The 14,465-nt window shown below is 34.4% G+C and overlaps 1 protein-coding gene across 5 annotated transcripts in view; it reads left to right on the top strand.

The window, feature by feature from the left end:
• The window catches only part of DMD (dystrophin), a 999,626-nt gene that overhangs the window by 334,680 nt on the left and 650,481 nt on the right, over positions 1–14,465 (top strand). For all 5 annotated transcript variants that reach the window (XM_082277447.1, XM_082277448.1, XM_082277450.1 and 2 more), the window contains 6 exons: positions 4,870–5,015; positions 5,973–6,185; positions 8,549–8,662; positions 9,788–9,943; positions 12,318–12,488; positions 13,717–13,899. In XM_082277447.1, the coding sequence (XP_082133573.1) occupies positions 4,870–5,015; positions 5,973–6,185; positions 8,549–8,662; positions 9,788–9,943; positions 12,318–12,488; positions 13,717–13,899 (983 nt within the window). The remainder of the gene's footprint in view (positions 1–4,869; positions 5,016–5,972; positions 6,186–8,548; positions 8,663–9,787; positions 9,944–12,317; positions 12,489–13,716; positions 13,900–14,465) is intronic.

Genomic DNA, 14,465 nt, shown 5'->3' with positions numbered 1-14,465 from the left:
CAATGCTGGCAATAATTCAAATAGTATTTTTTCCCAAGGAAAATCTTAGATTTTGTAATGCCCTGGTGAAAAAGGAGAGTTTATACTTTACATTTACTTGTCTTGAAATTAACTGCTGCTATGTCAGAGAGATTTCTAGGGAGCAGCCTGGTCAGCCTCCCATTCCTCCTGAGCCCAGGGAGAGCTGACAGTCAGTGTCAGGTAAGTGAATACTCCCTGGTTCAAACTTCCTCCTGGGTGGCAGCTGATTCATTCCAGTACTGCTCTGGCTCTGTGACTGAACTAAATTCCATAAAGGTGCTGCTGCTTTTCAGTCCTGCTGCACTGAACTGTTATCCAGGCATGGCCTTGATTGAGATACATGTTCTCATCAAGATACATGTTCTTTAGAGGGAAATTGCAAAGTCACTAGATTTTTAGAAAGTAGCTAAATATAAAAAAAGTCTTTTGTCACAGGTAAAACTAAAAGTATCAGGATGGAGGTGGCAAAGAAAAAGTTATATTAATTTCCATTTTTCTCTGCTTCATAAATTTATGTACTGTGTTTTCCTTTCAATTTCTAATTCTACCTTTGCAGGATCAGTAATTCCCAAAGGTGAAGTCATCATTGTCATCATTGCTGTTGTTATTATTAATGATGAATTATTCATCTGATTCAAATTATGTTTCTTCTGTTTATTTCAGGAAGTACTTTAGAAAGTTTTTGCCTTCTATATCATGCCAGAATTCTTTAGACTTTTTGTTTACCCATGCTATGCTTATGATTATTTTGCATGCACATCATTATTCTCTCTAATCCATTAATACAGTATCTTAAGAGTGTTGGATTGCATAGAGCTCATGCAATTCGAACTTGGCATAATTTTATAAGATAATAAACTACAGTAACTGTAACAGTATGATGACCATTTGGAGTTTTAGTCTGTAATTATTCTCCTTTGGTTAAAACTTTGAACTGCTAACTTATTTTGATGCTTCTAAGTACATTGGAACTGGGTTTTAAGTGGCAGTGAAATTATAATGATACATAAAACAATCTTTCACAAATCATTGTATACTTGAGGAAGGAAAATTTTAAGCAAGTGTCCTGAAAACTTCATAACTATAAGTTTTCTTTAAGACCTGAACTATGATTTAGTAGTAAAAATATTCATTGCTGTTTGATTTTGAGGGATAAAATTTGCTTAACCTTCTTTAAATGTGTCTTTCAAGCTGAAGATACAGTTCAGATGTGTGTGAGGATTTATTGTTTTAATAAGTATCATGCAAGCAATTTCTTTTCCTTTTTTCCCCATCCATTTCCTCTGGTAATAATTTTTTATTTAAATCAAGATCAAAAGGACAAAGCAGCCTGTGAAATGACTGTGTTTGAGATGATGTCCTCTACTCTTGTAGGTGATTTTATCCTTTTCCTCAGTGGTAAAAATGAATAGTTTTATGGATGGGAAATAAAACCAGCAAAAAAATAGTTGTGTCTTTAAAAGATATTTACTGTTACAGTAGATCCTGTAGAACTGGGGAGGGGCTTCCCTGGGAGGGCAAGGCCAGGTTAGACGGGGCTTGAGCAACCTGATCTAGTGGAAGGTGTCCCTGTCCATGACAGGGGGTTGGAACTGGATGATCTTCTAGGTTCCTTCCAACCCAAACCAGTCTGTGATTCTATTATTCCCTCCTGTTTCTTTTAAGAGCTTTGTAAAAAAGAGAGTTGGAAGTCTTAAATCACTTGCATAACATTGATCAAGTATTAGACAAGATTCCTTATGATTCTGCTTTGAGACTTTCTGGTTAAAAATTTAGGAGAAGGGAATCACAGTGTTTATGAAGACATCGGTATAAAGACCTTGATGAATTGGTTCAAATATTTGTATTACAAAATAAGCAAAACAAAGTTGTGAAAAAATCAGCCTGGTTTTAAATTGCATTTACTGCTGAAAAGATCTTTATTGGAAATACATGAAGTTTAATCTTGTTAACTTATTTCAGGGAATAAGTCTTTACTAAAATGGTCTCATAGATGATATTTATTGCTTTTCACGATGATGTGATGAACATTGGGATTTGTATTGACTGCAGGAGAAACACATTGCAACCTATCCAGTGTGATTTGATAGTTGTTGAGATAATTGTGTTCTCATTTCATTTCTGATTTGGGAAAATATTTTTGATTGAAAAATCTGGTCACAAAAAACAAGGAAAGCTGTGAGGAAAAACAAAACAAAAAAATCTTAATTACTTGGAAAGCTATTTTCACATGTTTAGATACTTCTGTTTATTAGAAATATATCATAAACAAGTATCTATTTGAACATTCTTTTTTCCAAATTTACAGACTTTCTCTAAAAGAAATATGCAAGTGCAAATGTATTTGCCTCTCAATTCTTGGGGGTTACAATATCAGTCACACCAAAATGCATTCCCTACAAGTGAAATGGATTAATACAAAAACATTTTTCCCTTCTGGAATGGAAATTGTATTCAGATATTTCACAGTAACATATTTGTAATTTCCCTCTGATATTTTGTTACAGTTCTGTCATGGACCTAGTTTTCTGTGTCTAAACTAGGCCCATATTGAGGACCTACTATGTGTTTTTCATTGCCAATTCATTTTTTTTTTATATAATACAACAGAATCCATATTAATGCACTTTGCTTTATCGTGTGGACTTTAGTCCATAAATATTAGTATCACAAAGCAAATTTTAGGTTAAAAAGAAACAGGTCTTGAATGTGGGTTTTTGTTACTAGCATGGGGAATTTAGAGATTCGTACTGCCTACAGAGAGGCCATAAATGGATTAGATTATTTAGACAGTTATAACTGGGTAATGTGAATCCCACTGTAGGAATTTGACTGAATTCTCATCATTGACATCATGTGCTGCTAAAATAATAAAGGCTCTTAAGTGCCATCCTAAAAGTTAATCTTCTTCCATGTGGATGAAAATGCTGACACATTGTCTATCTTAAAAAAAAAAAAAAGGAAAAAAAAGAAAAGTTTTTCACTATTACTAATCTGTAGTAATCTGGAAAAGTAAAATGGGTAAACAATGGTTTCACACACAAAGATGCTTTTAAAAGTTAATGTTTAATAACCAAATTGTGAAGACACTAGTTTGATTAAATCAATATCTGTTATCCCATTTTAAGTCTTATTTTGTCCAACCAAACATATTAGAAAACACAACTCATTACAATTGAATGAAATGTTTGCAGTGTTTGGATAGTTTTAGAATTTTTAATATTACTGGCAAACTTGCAGGATAAGACTTTGATGCAATTTGGTGGAGTTTGCAATAGCGGTTTTCACCTGTTTTGAGGTACTCTTCAGTACTACCAAAAATAGCTGTTATTTTATTTAAATGCCTGAAGTTATACATTTGTCATAAGATTTGTTTTTCATTTAAAGGGGAAAATAACTTAGAGAAGTCAAACATTACATCATAGTACTGAATTCCATTTCATTTTTCTAAATAAAGCTATAGTTAAGAGTTGTATAACTCTTTAACATATTTGAGCTGCTGAAATAATATCTCCATTCACTTGGAGTGAAGAATTTAAATGTATGTTCTATTCTGAAGGGGAAATTGTTTGGATTAAATGAATCAAAGACCATACAAATTTCACTAAGGAAAGAAAAGATTTAAAATGTTATTGGATGAGGTGGAAAATGTTTGGGTTTGTGTTTCCAAGAATATATTACTATTGCTTTCTGTGTACAAAAATACATCACAAGGGAAGAAATCCTTGTCTTTTCTGGTACTAAGTCCTATCTTTTGTAAATCCCCAGATATATGTCATAAATCAGATCAGCCAAGTCTTTTATGAGGAAAGTTTGCCATACAATGCGCATACTCCACAAGAGAGATTGTCCTGATTTTAGTATGTTATGATATCTAACTGAAAATGTATTTTTTTTCACGTAGCATTCTGTTGATCAACAACAGAAATTAGGTTAAAATCTGACGTACATTCTGCCAACCATCTGTATGATGTAGCAATCTTGCACTTAAAAACTTTAACTATGTTGTTTGTCAAAACTGCTTTTTGGAGAGCTGGATTATTTTTCAGTATATTTCTTTGTGATGCACGAAAGATGGAGGATGATACAGGAGATACAAATGGGTGTAACTTTTTTTGAGCTGTTCATTATTATGTACAAGTTGGAAATGTTTCAGTCCCAACCAGCCATGCTATTTGTCTGTACATTTTTCAGTGAGTATAGAGGCAACTGTTGTTGATGGCAGAGGGAATGTCTCTGCTAATGAGTTGCTCATGTGTGTGCCAGATGTTGTCTATTTGCAGCAGCTGTAATGTTGGCACAATAAGCAGAGTTCAATAAAATTCAACTTTATTGTAGAAGGAAGATTAATTTTCTAAGCTTTTAACAGATGTTTTAAATGGAATATTTTACTTGAACAGAGACGTTGAACACATAAACATGGGCCATAAAAGGGAACCCCAGTTCTTAATACATTTCTGAAATTAGATTTTAGGTTAAGTACAATGGTTTGTCTGTTGATCTCTGAACAGACATATTTAAAATAGTTGTCTTGGCCGTATAAGTTGTCTTCTGACCTATAATAACACAGTCAAATGACACACAACTCATAAAATGGCAGATAAATGTCAAACACATTAGAATGAATGTGTTTATTTTTCAAAATATTTTTGTTTCCAAAATTATTTTTATAATTCTGCTACATACTGGACCTGTTGCAATTTCTTGCCAAACAGCCATAGGCTTCAATAAGGCTTGGTCTTTTATCAAGTGTCTTCTGTCAGCAAACCAAATAGTGAAGCAAAAAATTGTTTTATTTCCTTCCTTCCTTCCTTTATTTCCTTCCCTTTTTTTCCCCATTGAATGTAGTTTTTGACAGTTTGCCTCCTGCACACTACAAGGAGACAATGAACACTATACTTGTGTGGATGCAGCAGTCAGAAACTAAACTCTCCGTGCCTCAGGTTGCAGTTGCTGAATATGAAATCATGGAGCAGAGGCTCAGGGAGTTCAAGGTGAGTGATCAAGCTGTGGGCATGAATGTCTCCACTGAGAAGTTTAGAACAGAACTCTGAGTTGGTAAATGAATCTGCTGAAGCCTGTGGATCTTGAGTAAATAATGCCTATTTGGGTTTTAGGCCAGGGCTTCAGGAAATGGTAGTTACTTGCTTATATTGATTCCTGAAGTTAAAGAGTTTAAGGTGGTGTTCACCATTGAAAGCAATTTTATAAGATATTGAAAATGTTAAGGAAAAACCCTTTTATGTCTCCATGGTATATAAAATACTCCTTAGATGATTGCTCTGGTAGTTAAATATAGATTTAGGCCATTTCATTTTCCAGTGCTGACATGAAAACGATTCTGATTTTCAAAATGCAGCACTGTCTTTTGTCAGATTTCCTGTCAAATTTACAAGCAGACACAAATGTGTAACAAATTTTGCCAGTGGGCATAAACCCTCCCTGTATCTCAATGTCTGATAGAGTTTCTACTCTTGGATGGCTAATGACCATATTGTTTAATGCACATTCAGAAATAAAAAGTAGAATATAGAAAAAAAAAAAATAGATGAAGTAAATTTGGGATGAGAATTGCATAATTTTTGAGAAATTATAAAAAACTTTATATCACAGAATCAGTTCTCTTAAGTTTATTCTTTTTCTCCATGTTCTGGTTTTTTTCCCTGGTTCTTTTTAAAGTGTAATCAACAGGGCCATAGTAAATTCCTATCTCAAATTAATGAAATATATGTAGATCACATCTATTAACAAGTATAAATACCTCGGGTTATATTCTCAGTTCAACTAAAAAAATCCTACTTGCTATGTTGCATGAGAAAAACAATTCTGAATTGCTCAGTAAATTTTGCCATTCCCTGTTTTAGCAAAGGTGGCCTCTATGTCTTGCCTGTGTTTGTGAAACAAAGAGAATTAGCACATGTATCGGGGTTCCATTTGCTTCTTATTCATAGGCTCTACAAAGTTCTCTGCAAGAGCAACAAAAAGGCCTGAATTATCTCAGCACAACTGTGGAAGACTTGTCCAGGAAAGCCCCTGCAGAAGTCAGTCAGAGTTACCGATCAGAGATTGAGGTGGTCCTTGGCCGCTGGAAGAAGCTCTCGGCACAGCTGGCGGAACATTGCCAGAAACTGGAGGAGCGAATGAGCAAACTCCAGCGATTCCAGGTTAATCAAACTATTTCAGCCTCAGCTTGTATGTGGTGGCTTGTTGCTATGGACTAGGACAGAACACATTTAGGTACTTCCAGAAATTAATACCAAAGTGAGATGATCAAAACAGTACAAAAAATGTATTTAAATGTCTGCTTGATTTTGATGGGTGCAAGATTTTACTTTGAATTCTGTTTTCGTGCCTATTTCTGCCTATGTTGTTTCATTAGCAAAAAGTTTTAATTTCAGTAAAAATTGTAAATAATGTTCCTCTACTTCCTTTTTCAATGTATCTGAAGCACTTATTCATGCATCTGAAGTAGCTGTACCATATTGACTTTAATGAACCCACTGACATAATTAAAGTCATCTGTAATATGGTAGGTAGTATCTTGGCATCAGTTTCCAGAAAGCAAAAGTGTATTTAAGGTATTTAGAATGGCAGCATTGGAACCTCACCTGGGTGTCTGTAGGGCTGTTTCTCACTTTTTTCCCTCCTCTCCTCTGTCTGTCTGACGTTTTTGCCCTTTCTTAACTACGTTGTCACTGAGCATCACTAGCTCACCGTAGCATCAGCCATGTCCTGTGGTGGTTCCACAGGAGGAAGCTGGAACTACATCCAGCACAGGACAGCACCTGTCCTCTCCTCACAGATGCCACCCTACTCCCAAAACAGTGGCACATAAAAAAAGCAAGGCACTTTGCTTAAGAAATTCAAGATCTTGTCTTTTCCCTCCCTTCTGCCTCCTGTCTCTACTCCCACTCCTTTGTCAAATTTAGAGGTTTGCCCACTGCTCTTAAAAAGGTCCTGAACATCATGACCATGCTCTGTAAAACATGCATTTCTAAATCTGTGTAAGGTGTTGATGCACACAAATTTTAGCCCTTATATTTATTCCTGAAATTCCTATGGTACACATCTAATATAAAAGTCATTGTCTTTTCAGCTTGTTGAATGAAATTTCATCCAGATTATTGTTTTAGCTGTTATAATTTATGAAATGCACCAGTATGGGATATGATGAAATCAGTATTCATAAACAAAATGGATTTACAATCTGATTGAAAATGAGAGTCATACATTTGATCTTCATTGGTGGCTGGAGACTAATCTCTTTTTAAGTAAATCCCACCAGATCTATATTTTACCACATTAATGAACTATACTTAAAGTATTCTTGTAAAGGTATTAAAGTTTCAGCATGAAATATGATTCTGAACTATTTTTACTGTTGCATAATGGAATGCACAGTAGATATTTCAACAGTGTTTTGGTAATCGCCATTCTGAAGGATACTGATAATTTTTGTATGATTAATTTTTTTAATTGATTTAATTTTCCATGGTAGACTGTTGTTTTTAAATATATCAGTCACATTAGGGAAATGTTCCCTTTGGTTACCTATCTCATAATAGTTACTAAGGCACGTTTGTGTACATTTTAGGAGAAAGTCTCTATTCTAATGTCCTTTTTGTGCTTTAATTCAGCTTTGCATTCAGCATGTAATATCAATATCAATATGTATTTCATTGGTGATGAAAATACTTTGATGAAAAAGTGCTTTAAAATTTACTTTTAAAATTTTTGCCATATATATTTTTATTTTAATATGTGCATCTGTTCACATAAGATGGCATTTTAAGGTAATTTTAGGTGGTGGTTTTTAAATCTCATTCTACTTTTCAAGTTATTAGATTACCTATGTAATGTTGCCTGGACTAGTAGCATTCCCTCTTTCCAAGTATTTGATTTTCAGATTTTTTTATCAATTGCAAGAGTTAAGTAAGTACTATGAAAATAATGTCTCTATTCTAGAAACAGTAACTGAGAGACTCTGAAATGACTCATTGAGCCATTATATGATTTTAGTTTCTGAAGTGAATCTCTTTCAGTTACACTGGTTTTTTTCATTCTGAATAATGAGGGCATTTTTCTGTGTTGTGTTCTGGTAGACAAATAGGCACTAGAGCATATAACTTCCAAAAGGAGTCTGAATATTAAATGGAAGCACAGAAGATTTGATAGGTGAGCCTGAATTAAATGCCAAGTATGAGTAGTCTGAAGCCATAGAAGGAACCAATGAACAAACATGCAGTATCTAAACACAAATGATATCTGTAAGGCATAAATTTGAGAGCCATAAAGTTGCCTACTCGTAGACACATTAAACTTGGTCAGAAGTGGTCAAAGTGCAGGTTAAAGTGTTGATGACAGTCCCAGGTAAAATTGGTTTTCCTTGTTTGCTGTGTTTTTATTTTCAGACAGCTCAATAATCTTGAAATTACATTGCAACGAGTTTAATTGTAGTGTCAGGATGAATTACACTCTTGCCAATCAGGTTTTGTGTGATGCAATGAAATGTCGTTTTAATACACAGAATGACACTAAAACACTGAAGAAGTGGATGGCTGAAGTGGATGTTTTTCTGAAGGAGGAGTGGCCTGCCCTTGGAGACTCAGAAGCACTGGAAAAGCAACTTGAGCAGTGTACAGTGAGTATTACCTGTCTGCTTGACAGTTACTCAACTTTCTATGAGATGAGCTTAAGCAGAAGTTACACAAATGATTACTGTTCCTAAAAATAGATTCATTTTGTAAGGGGATTGCCTTCTGCAGTATATTTGAACCTTTTGCATGTCCTCAGTTTGAAGGAAAATTCAGTTAAAAACATGAAAACTTTAATACCAGAAGGAGACAAACAGTGACAGTATTTTTATGTATTTATAGCAGGAGCAAAACATCAAATACAACAAATAATATGTAACTAGCCTCTAAAGTCAACTGTTTATTTACTTTGTTGAGTTCACAAATGTTGCTTATTTACTTTTTTAATCTCGATAATCTGTGCCAAAAAATCTTTTTCTGTATCTGTTACACGATTTATAAACTTTTCTGACTGTAACAAAAGAACTTGCAGGTATTCTGAGTTATATCCATTTTTTTTCACTAAACTTACGAGTTCCAGATGCTATCCCAGTAGAGTTTTAAAGCATCGTGAAGTATTGGTACTTCCATCACATGGTTTACAAATTCTTCTTCCTGTCCCAACAGAGTGTGTTAGTGCAGTGAATCTTGTAGTCCGTGATGGTCCCTGTCTATATATTCAGTGGAATTTACAAGTTCTGTAAATGTTCTGGCAGGATGTGTAAATATTACGAAACATACACAGTGATCTTACAGAACTGCAAGTTCCTCATACTTTCTCTTAGCCATTATATAAATAAGAATTGTCATTATTATTCACTATTATAATGGAATGTTCTTTCAGAAATGTGAATAAAAGATCTATGTATTTTCATGTTTTCTTCAACCAACAGCAGGGAAGCATTTTAAGAGATATAATATATGTAATGTAATATTATGTAAGTATGTATTTACAGGGCATACATAACATTTTAAAATGACATAATTTTATTTGGTGTAGAATAGTTTGCCACATTAGAGCTGCTCATTTCTTTCTTATTTCTTTTCATAGATAAGTCTGTTGATTGTACTCATTTGACTGGAGATCTGGACCCCAGACAGTTCAGAATCTCATGTAGACACATTTTCATAGAGATAACATATCTAAAACTTTGTGTGAATGCTGCTTGCCTAATCTTTTGCTATTTCTTTAGGCTTTAGTAAATGATATCCAGACAATCCAGCCCAGTTTGAACAGTGTTAATGAGACTGGGGAGAAAATGAAGAGTGAAGCAGAGCCAGAATTTGCTTCCAGAATAGAGTCAGAGCTAAAGGATCTCAATGCTCAATGGGACCACATTTGCCAACAGGTACCAAGTCTCCTGCTGTGACTGGTTCTTTTGAAATTAAACATCAGGGTTATCATTGGCAGAATTTGTCCTTCTGTACATATGCAGTAGATACGAAGCTGAATTTAGATGTATTAATTAAACTAATATTTTACAGAGTGTAATTTAGCCTGTAGCAGTACATGTAAAGTATATTCATTTATATTATAAAACAATATCTTATTATTTTTATGACAAAGTTACGTACTAATATATTAGATCTAACAGCAGTGTCATTTATGGCTCCTGCAAAAGTAGATTTCTGAAGGTGTTATTTAGGCATTTGCCAAAACAGTCAAGTTCTGTATTTAGTTTTATGTTCTCTTATACATTGTTGTAATCTCTTGTTATTGCTCTGGATGAAAAAAGATGTTAAAGCAGTGAAGGGTTCATAATTCAGTAACTCGGAATTAAGAGTATGTGCACATATGCATGTGTATAAATTAGTCTCCAGTAGTCACATGGAGTTGAGAGAATGGGGCATAATAGGAAAGGACAGCTCTTTTATTTTAATTAAAGACATTATTAATAATTTTGGAGAAGGAAGCTAAAAATTACTATTATTTCACCGATGGCATTTGGATTCTTATTTTTGACAGTTCAAATAAGTTTTTTCATGTTTTATTACCTTTAAATTTTTCCTACTTGCTTTTTCTCTTGTCTACCTTTATAATGTATATTTTCATAACAGTAAAACTGTTACCTTTTAGTGTGGTATATATTTTCTAAAATTTTTTATTATTCACTTTGTATGTGGAAAATAGTCTCTCTATATTTTTCTGATAAACATTTTTGAAAATTTTGATCTTTGAAATATTTAAGAGATTTTATTGATCCAGTTTTGTAGTCTTTCCCCTTTAACTACCATGGAGTATTTAATTCCATTTTTTTTGTGATATTAATAAGCTGCATACTTTTGCACTTCTCTCACAGAAATTTCAAGTATTGCCTTACAAGTACAGAAGTCTGCCACAGTTTTATTCTGACTTCCCCAAAAATCTGCCTGTAATAATTTCATTCAATAAGAGGCACAGATTATTGCCTTTCAGTGGGCATTTCTAACAGAACTTCTTCAATCATAGCTATTGAAATACATGAGTAGTCAATACAAAAATGAGTCTGGTCTGTCCAGGTTTCCTGAAAATATTTGGAAAAGTCAGCTTGGGTTGATATACATGCAGTTAATATGACTGAGATATGTTAATTGGCAATTGTCATTGACAATTCAGATACTCTTTTCAGGTGGTGGGAGATTACCTTCTCTTCTGGTGCTGAGGCTGAGGAAGAGACAATTTTGCAGAGCCACATAAAATTCTGCTTTTATACTCACTGATTGTTGCTCTATTTTGTTCTGTAAAACAACATTTATGTAGAACAGCATTTATGTTTAACAGCCAGTCCTCAAGGATGAGTAACAAACCAATGAAAGTCAGAAATTAAGACCAAATACTAAGAAAATTTCTCCTGATACTGCTGAAAATAATGTTTACTGAAGCAGCACCACAGAGCAGGATATTGGAGCAATAATAAGCTCTGCAAGCCCAACTCTGAGAAATGGCATCAGTACAACTTCCTGTTTTTGATGCAAACTTCTTAATACTATTGGAAGATAGATCAATCAGGGACAATTTTGATAGGTTAATGGACAATGAATGGAATCAGAGAATGGTTTTAGATGGAGGTAATCTAAAATATTATCTAGTTTTTGTTTTATACATGAGCTATATGGCACAATTATATGATCCCCCCACTTAGTGATTAGGAAATGATTTAACAGTAGTATTTTTCCCTTTAAGATAAATAGTTTCTTCCAATAGGAGGTTGGGGTTTTTTTCCTTACCTATTTTTAGGATATTCACCTTTCTGAGACATTCATTAATGACTTTATCAGCAGAAGAAAGATATGAATATTGCTTTATTCTCTAGTAAGTTGCATTTGAACTAGTTAGAAGGTCATCTCACTTCATAGCTCAAGGGGCTTTGGTTTCATCCTTGGGTGCACTTTCAAAGTCTCCTGTGTTTATTCTTTTTACATCTCACAGAAAATAGTCCCTGGGAGATAGTTTTTTTTTCCAGATTTTCTTTCTGATGACATGAGCATATGGTGTAGACTCTTGTTGTAGAATCATTACAAACTCATTCTGCACAGCCATGATTCGCTAAAAAAGGGTGTACACAAATCTAGTACTTTTTTGATTGTCTATTATTAATATCTACCTAATTACTTGTTAACATCTGCCTAATTTCAGCAATGTTATTATTATAGGATTTAATTTGATTATTTTCAGGCTAAAATATTGTCAGGTTTGTACAGTAGCTTTGCTTCAAGTACTATGTAATCTTTTCTTTCTTAAAGGCCTATGCTAAGAAGGCTGCATTAAAAGGTGGTTTGGATAAGACTGTGAGTCTCAGAAAGGATTTGTCAGAGATGCATGAGTGGATAACACAAGCTGAGGAAGAATATCTGGAAAGAGATTTTGAGTATAAAACACCCGATGAGTTACAGAAAGCTGTTGAGGAACTGAAGGTAAAAGATGAATTAATTCCTTAAGCTGTGTTCAAAGTTTTTTTGAAGCTCTCATTGTAAAGAAAGGTCTACTCTTTCTTTTTAGAAAAGTGCCTTTTCAGATCTACCAGCCTAAAGTTAAATGTAGCAGGTGGCTTGAAGTAATTTCTATTTGGAATATGCTAGGAGATATTTGATATTCCTCAACACCACACTGGTTTTTTTCCTCTTTGCTTTATTGGATATTTGATTTGGATGTAGCTTCAACATTCTTTTTACTTAAGGAGTAATTCCTAAAATTGGGTGTTAGCAGCAGTAGAGTGAAATCAGTTTTGTATCTTGTCTTTGCTTTAGAGTGAGCAGAAAAAAAAAATAGGACTTTAGGATGCATGTTGGTGTGTGCCATGTATGCATATTGTGTCTTTAATATAGGAGTATAGAAACAGCATATTTTGATTTCAATTAGTAAAGTTTCCTTCAGGTGGGATGAACATGGCCTTTGGACGAAAACACTAACTTGTGATACATGCTTAAATACACTTTTGTTGAGCCACTGGATGTGGGCTTAATTCTTATTTCAAAGGTGAATTGTTTGGTTTGTGCTATTCAGGAAGCCAGATAATAACCTGGTTGTCATTATATATATGGCTTTAACAATCTATCCAACACTTTGTTTTCAAACTCCATTTTCCATGGGTTTTTCCAGTGTTTGAGAGCTTCAGACCATGCAACTGATGGTCTCACTATTTACTGAAACAAGTAATTTGCTGCCAGTCAGAATATGCATAATATATGGAAATTTATGGAACAACTTAATTGTAAGTGAGCTTGTGATTTTGCCGTTAAATCTGGGTACGTGGATTTGTAACAAAACAGATTTTTTTTTTTTTTTTTTTGTCATTTGTGGTTCATAAGTTATGATGCTAAAAGTGTTTGGAGAATTTCCTGAGGGAAAAAAGTGCTGAAATGTTCCATTAGCCTGAGAGCTCCAGAACACTAGATGGCTGTGAGATGTTAAATTATATTGAGTATTGTGTATTGGCAACAAAATGAAGCAAAAGTTTTTTGGATGCATTCAAGATTATGTCAGAAATTCTGGGAATTAAATGCCTCCTGTTGTATTTTGTTTTGTTGTAGTGTTGTTTGGGTTTTTTCTCCCTCTAGGATTTTGTCAGAGAACACTGATAGTTATCAGAAATCAGTTTCCTTCTTAAACCAGGACTACAACTTCTCTTTTTTTCCTTTCCAGAGAGCAAAGGAGGAAGCTCTGCAGAAAGAGGTGAAAGTGAAGCTTATTACAGATTCTGTGAATAATTTTATAGCAAAGGCTCCACCAGCAGCTCATGAGGCTTTGAAAAAGGAGCTTGATGTTCTAATTACCAGCTACCAGCAACTCTGCAGCAGACTGAATGGAAAGTGGAAGACTTTGGAGGTTTGATATCTTGTCAGTCGTATTTGTAGCCCTCCTAACTGCAAGAAGTAAGGTGGAGAGCACAGATATATCATCATGTGGGATCGTGGGTAGCCCAAGGCTATCCTCGCTTTATGAGCCATATACCAAATACCCCATGTTATGAGCCACACACAAAGTTATTTTGAGAATCATATCTGCTAGAGAGTTGTGTTACAAGAAAAGACTGAGACATGGCTCTTAGGTCAAAGATGGCAATGACTGCCCAAGGTTTTATCCCTCCTGAGATCAAGCCAGGAATCTGGCTTTGTAGCAACCCTGTGATGTTCTCTTTATCAGCAACTCTGTGCTTCTCTCTTCCATGGCAAAGGATTTTGATTGAATGGCCCTGAAGCTGGTCAGGTGGTGTTATCTCAGCATGGGAACAGCATTTGATCTTCTGGCAAACTGAATATTTCTCATGTATTCCAAGTTGACCCTGCCATTTCGGCCAACTCCATTGCCAATTCTTGCCATGGCACTGCTTTTATATTACACAGTAGTCACAGTGAATTAGGTGTGGTTTTTTTGTTGTGAATTTTGCAAGA

Source organism: Coloeus monedula, assembly GCF_965178545.1.
Source record: "Coloeus monedula genome assembly, chromosome: 3".
In the NCBI taxonomy this organism is placed as follows: domain Eukaryota; kingdom Metazoa; phylum Chordata; class Aves; order Passeriformes; family Corvidae; genus Coloeus; species Coloeus monedula.
This window is presented reverse-complemented; position numbering and strand designations above follow the sequence as displayed.